General features: G+C 45.8%; 1 protein-coding gene across 1 annotated transcript; it reads right to left on the reverse strand.

Annotated features, from left to right (window-relative positions):
* Positions 1 to 2484: 2484 nt before the first annotated feature.
* NDUFAF4 (NADH:ubiquinone oxidoreductase complex assembly factor 4) lies at positions 2485 to 5777 on the reverse strand. Its single transcript, XM_049817673.1, has 3 exons — positions 5626 to 5777; positions 5023 to 5120; positions 2485 to 2797 (listed from the first exon to the last, which is right to left on the reverse strand). Exons 1-3 carry the CDS (start codon positions 5750 to 5752, stop codon positions 2501 to 2503), a joined length of 522 nt encoding a protein of 173 aa, XP_049673630.1. The 5' UTR covers positions 5753 to 5777; the 3' UTR covers positions 2485 to 2500.
* Positions 5778 to 6258: the final 481 nt, after the last annotated feature.

Genomic DNA, 6258 nt, shown 5'->3' on the forward strand with positions numbered 1-6258 from the left:
AGACAGAGGAAGCTAAGCATTCAGACTATGGATAATTCGGATAGATAAAGGTACAGATTTTACATGATCCCATACAATCAATATCTTCATAACGCTGGTTTGACATTGCCCAGCAGGTGGGGCAGGTGACCAGCAGAAGAATCTGCGTGCCAACAGCAAACTGCATTTCGTCTAATTTTCTGAAGCGAACGTGCTGTGCTGGAGAAGTTCCCTACTCCAGAGGAACCTTCTCGGCCACTGGCAGTTCACCTGCTTCCAGGGAGATGGATCCCTGGACCACCTATGGGACCTGCCTGCTTCCCCACCACGGGCAACATATGCTGAGGACGAGATCCTGGCTCCAGAGAAACTGGGGATAGCTTTGCAATCATGGGATTTCCCATGGAATGGGAATTCATGGACAGGATATGGCTGGAGCATTGAAAATGATGAGCACCAAACATCACGTGCCTGTTGAAGAGTGTAAGCAAAGCAGTAATATACCATAATGCCTCTAGGGGCTTTCTACGTGAAAAAGGGTACTATAACGGTGTAGCCACATCACAAGACAGTTCACAAAGGCAGATGAAAGAAGCCAAAATACATACCAAGTTAGTCAAGGGGCACGGTTAAGCTGTTGTCTGGTGCCGACTGTAGTGACTTTTTTATCACCTCCAATACCTAATTAAAGATTCATTTTTAAAGGACATCACAGCATCTCCAATAATAACAGCATCTGTACCAAATGCATTCCACAGCTGTTTTCTGAGTATTACCTTAAGTATTACACTAGGATGAACCGTAGTCAAACAATAAAGTATTGCTGTCACAACATTCTATAAAACAGAGTATTTTGTGGAAAGCAAAAAAAATCTTAACATTGTACATAACTCAGATGCATTAGTTTCAGAGTACAGCTCTGTCCCCATTACATTACAGGAAGAATGACAAGCCTATCCCCAATCCGCACATCCAAAGACTAACAATTTCAAATTTTTACATAATGCACTCGGGTGTCATCTTCCACTAAGGTACAGCGTTACATACTTCAGAAATGAATCAAGCAAAACCTTGAATACACTGTGGCAAACTGTACTGCAAATACCTTGTTCTACCTCAGAGAGAGGTGTGGAAAGAATCTTGGTGTGAAATCGCAAAGCTGATCATCTTCTTGGTAAGCTATTTACCAGAGTGTGAAATCTAAGACCTGGCAGAAAAGTTCTTAAAAAGAAAGTTACATTGTAGGCCTGGTACTGACTTTCACCCTCTTAATAAATTCAGTTTCTTTGGTGATGGGCACTAGGAGTGTTAGCGCCGCATAAAATTAAGTTTTGGGCTTTTGTTTCTTTTGAATGAAGGCAACCATAATGCATTTTTAAAGATCAGTTCCGATTATCTGCCCTCCCCGCCAGCCCAGCTTATCTCGAAAAACATGAACCAGTTTTCATTAGAGCATTAATCATCAGTACAAAACTTCTTCCTTACCTGCACAGACCTGAACAGTCGCAGTATCAAGGTTACAATCCACTGTTACCACCTCATAGTTTGTGCCGTCCTTTACTAACAACTGGAAAAGATGCTCTTCATCTTCTATCTGGTAGCACATGGGTAACTTACTGTGAGCAAACATGACCTGGTCTAGCCCACATCTGGATAAGTCAGACAAGGCCTCCGTGGGGAAAAAGGGCTATTGTAACAGGACAGGCAGACATTTACAGAAGACGTACTAGGGGGTCCAATTAGATCCAGTTGCATTTCATACCTACCTATTAATTATAATATGAACCATTATTTCTCTTACAGTAAGTGCCATAGACTGCTGCAAGAGACTGATGCTAAAGGATCATCACTCTTTACAATTCACTGACTGACAGACAGTACCTGGCGAGGTGCAGATATTTAAGCTAAATCAGAATAGAATGGAAGAGGAGCTACACATCAGCCACTACTGTTCCAGCATCAGAAAGAGGCCTTCTTGCTATTCACCTTCTTTTTATTTTGACACAGCTGAATTTCCCAAATAATCTTGTGGTTAACCTTCTTTACAAAGTATAAATACTATTCCATTCTTACACAAAAGAAATACAGCTGTTTGTATATATGCACACCTTGACAGCAACTCCTTGAAAGAACACTGTAACATGAAACTGCAGAGCTAATACACACAGAGCACCGATTCAGCTGAAGGCCAGGAAGTCTCTGCTAAGAAAGGCAACCTGTTAAGGTAAAGTTCTCACTAAGAACTTGCATGCTTTAACTGAACTCGTAACATGTTGGTGGGATAATCGGAATCATGTGACATGCTCTTATACAACTTATTAGTTAGATTCTGGTTTACAAACTGTACCCTATAATTGCTGCATTTAACTGAAGCCATCCAATATACAATGGAATTGCTTGAATACATATACGGAAGCAGCCTTGTTGGATGATAAGTTATCAACTCTTTTCAGACACTGAATATACTCAAGAGTAAAATTAAGACACGAGTGAGAACACACAAGGTTTTGGTAGATATTTTTTATGTTGGCTTTATAGCTTTTTTGGTTTCTTTAGGAAATTCCTGCACAGTGAAAGGAATGAAGAACTCCAGAAGAGAGTTGACCTCCTTCAGTTCCAGACTGTATTCCACTGCTATTTTCTCTGCGGTCCATATTTGAGGATGAAGTTTATGATTATTAAGAAGTGTCAGAGCCTCCACAATGGAAATTTTGCCTTTGGGAACTTTCTTAACATCTAGATCTCCCAAGTGGCCTAGTTTTGTAAGTCTCTTTTCCTCCTGTTTACAGGGAAGATGTTCGCCACCTCCATCTTTTACCTAATTGTGGGAAGGAAAACAAAAAGAGCTTAATAACAGTTCTGTTTACTATGCATACTGTAGCAGCCAAGCTGTTTTTCTAAATATGGCATTTCCTGTTAGCTTTTCCCTTTTTCACAGCATTTAAAAAAAAATTAAAAAAAATGCTTAGCCAGCCTTGCTTCTTGATATCACAAAAATTGTCAGTTCTTCCACGGCCATTTTATATACGATGTCAACCTCCACCCAAATTCTGAAAAGCTACCATCTATTGAACTCTAAGTGTTGTACAGACTTGGCAGCCATTCATACAAGGCAAACTACAGATTTTGGTAGCCAAAAGTAAATGCAGATAACCTAATATTTGGTACTGATTCGTGGCAAGGAAAAAAAAAAATTCATACTACAAATTGGCATCCTTCTGATACCACTGGAAATCTTTTTCATATAGTCTCTCTCTCTCCTTCCTTTCATTTTCAGATTTTAGTTTTGCAACTAAAAGATATCCCCTCTTTTGCTCTGTCTAGAGAACAAGCTTTGCTGGAGAAAAAGAAACTATTTTGTAGCATCATAGGGAGTTTAATTCCTACGACTACTGCAGTGCTCAGACACGCAAAGACTCTTCTCCCAAGTCCCTTCACATTTCCAAGTAATTTCCAAACCAGCTCTGCCTTCCCCATATTGCCTTTTATTAACATTTAACCAGTGAGTGACACTGCAAAAAAGACACAATGAAAACCTTTCTTAAATTTAAGAAAAAGTAATTCTAAAGTTATCAGAGCCCACAGACACTCTGTATTAACTCACAAGCTGAGAAAACTGATGTGGATGCTACAGCAACTATAACTGTGTGTCTGTTTCTAAACTACAGAGAATGTCTGATGATGCTACCAGTTCTCCATTTCTTTCTTTTACTTTGTGCTAAAACTGTGCTCAGATAATGAACAATTTTTCAAGTCTTAATAAAATGATATGTCTCTGGCTATCTGCCCCTTCAGGACTTAAGAGTTGGTGCTTTTCCACTTACCACAGATGGACACACCAAATATACATAGAGGTATGTACATATACATGATGCACAAAGTATTTAGAATAACATCAGGAAAAGAAGAAAGCTTTTCTATGAAGTTTTGCCCACAAGCCTCCGTGCTAACATGTTAATCATGCTCTTCCCAACAACTGCAAATAGACACACCACAAGAGCAGCAACCTCAGAGCAGGAACGGAATCAAGCACTAAGGTTTGTTCCACTTTTGGCTTTTTCCTCAAATCTCTCTTGACAGGCTTACAAATGAATATTGAAAGATACTGAAATTAGAACTTCAGCACTTCCAAGATTAGTCCTAACCTCTATTATGAAAATTAAGGATAGAGATTACTTGGAACCTTCAGGGAGAGACTGCAGAAATCTGTTTGCATTTTTAAATACTTTTAGTCTTGAATAATAGGTGCTATGAAAGTGGCAAATTAGAGAGACTTAGGAATCTTATTGCTAGATGATTATAAAACTTTTATTGCTGAATAAAGCAGCTAGAATAAAGTGGTCCAATACTGCAACAGGTAAAAACGCACAAGCCATAATGTAACATGGTGGAAAAGAGGAGACTGAACCCCAGCCTGCATTTTACTGGAAGCAGTATGCTTCGCCTTACAAGTCAAAGGCTGCAGCCGTTGGCAATGAGGAAACCGATCACCAAACTGTTCAGAAGGTTATGCAGAAAAAAACCTAACTAAGGCACTTCCTCAGCTGCATAAGGAAAAGTTTCTGGACAGTACAACATTAACATCAGTAGTTAAAGACCCCACTAAGATGTTAAAGTCTTTGTCCTCTACCACATCCTTGTTCCCATAGTAGTCCGAATGTCTTTTCTCCTAACAACTCTACGAGAGATCTTTGGCAAACTCCTGCATCTTTGCAAAAGGCTGGCCAACTGTCCTTCCACCTCAGGGGAAGCAGAAGTGGGAATCTAGGTGAAAAACAAGGTAAGATCAACGTGACATTAAAAAGGAAAACTGCGTAAGCATTGAAAAGGTTGTATAACCACAATCTTTTACATGTTCAAGACCCAGGGTCAAACACAGTCAGTGCTACTGATATATAAAGGAATAATGGAAACCTCACTCTTATCCATGAAAAAGGTAGCTTTTAGGCACTGACGGATCATTTTCCTCCACAAAGAATTTGTGCGGAGTTTGAAAACCACAAAGCCGATGCTGGTATGCCTTCTACAGAGAGACTTACTCACCCGCACAGGGGGATCTCTGGACTCGACATAAACATCTTTTAACAAGGTGAGGAGCCTGTCGTCCTTTCTGTAAATTTCTTCTTGTATCCCTGGGTGCTCTAAAGGCAGCGGGGAGAAGAAGGGCATCGAAAAGACAGATCTGAGCCGAGCCGCTTCCCGTTCGTTAGTTCTGCCAGCTTAATCCCTTCCCCAGAGGAACGGCGCGACTCCCAAGACGCACGGCGCTCCTCGGGAAGGTTTCACTTCTCCGCCAGCTCCAACCTTCGCAACACCGGCGCCCGCCGAGGCCAGCCGGCGCCGTGGAAAGCACCGTCGGCGGCCACCGCTGCCTGCGGGACCCGGCCCGGCCCGAGGGGCCCGGCCCCAGCAGGCCGCCGGCCCCAGGGACCCAACCGCCCTCGGCAACGGCCCCTGGCAACCAACGCCGCCGCCTGCGGCTCCCGGCATGCCCCGCGCGCCCAGCCGCCCCGCTCTCAATGTCACCGGCCCCGCGCTGCCCCGCCGCTCGCCCGCCGCAGCCCCCGCCCGGCGCCCGCTCTCCCCCCCTCCCGTGCGCTCGGGCCCACAGACGTCGCCCCGCGGCCCGGCGAGGCCGGCACGCACCGGTTAGCTCGTCCAGCCGGGAGGTGGAGTGCCGCGGCGCGGGGGTGGGCTTCTCCTTGCTGATCTCCCGGCGGGCCCGGCTCTCCACGTTGAAATTCCGGAACGCGCGGGCCAGCCGCCCGCCCATCGCCGCCGCCGCCGCCGCCGGTGGTGCGTGCCGCGCCTGCGCGACAGGCGGCGCATGCGCAGAGGGCTGCCCGCGGGGAGAGGGGCTGAGGCGCCGCGCGACGGCAAAAAAACCCCAAACAAACCAACAACAAAAAACGCCAAAAAAACCCCCTAACCGACCAAAAAAACCCCAACCAACCAACCGAAAAACACAGAAGAACCGCCTCCCTTTTTTCTTTCACAGCGCCCCGGCGGTGTTTTCTTCTCAGCCCCGGACGCCGGCCCGCCCCGCGCCCCCCGCCCGCCGCGGCAGTGTGGGGTGGCGGTTCGGTCCCGCCGTGGCGGCTCTAAACGCCTGGGTGACCGGAGCCGGCGGGGAGCGGCCCCCCGCGCCGGCGGGAGCCGGGGCCGGGCGAGTTCCCCCCCGGGAGCGCCCCCAAGGCTGGCCCAGCGTTTCCCTGCCGGCCCCCCCGATACGTCATGTCGTAGCTGTCGCCGCTTGGCTGATCGGCGGGGTTACGCTGA

This window comes from Accipiter gentilis, chromosome 15 (assembly GCF_929443795.1).
Source record: "Accipiter gentilis chromosome 15, bAccGen1.1, whole genome shotgun sequence".
NCBI classification, from domain to species: domain Eukaryota; kingdom Metazoa; phylum Chordata; class Aves; order Accipitriformes; family Accipitridae; genus Astur; species Astur gentilis.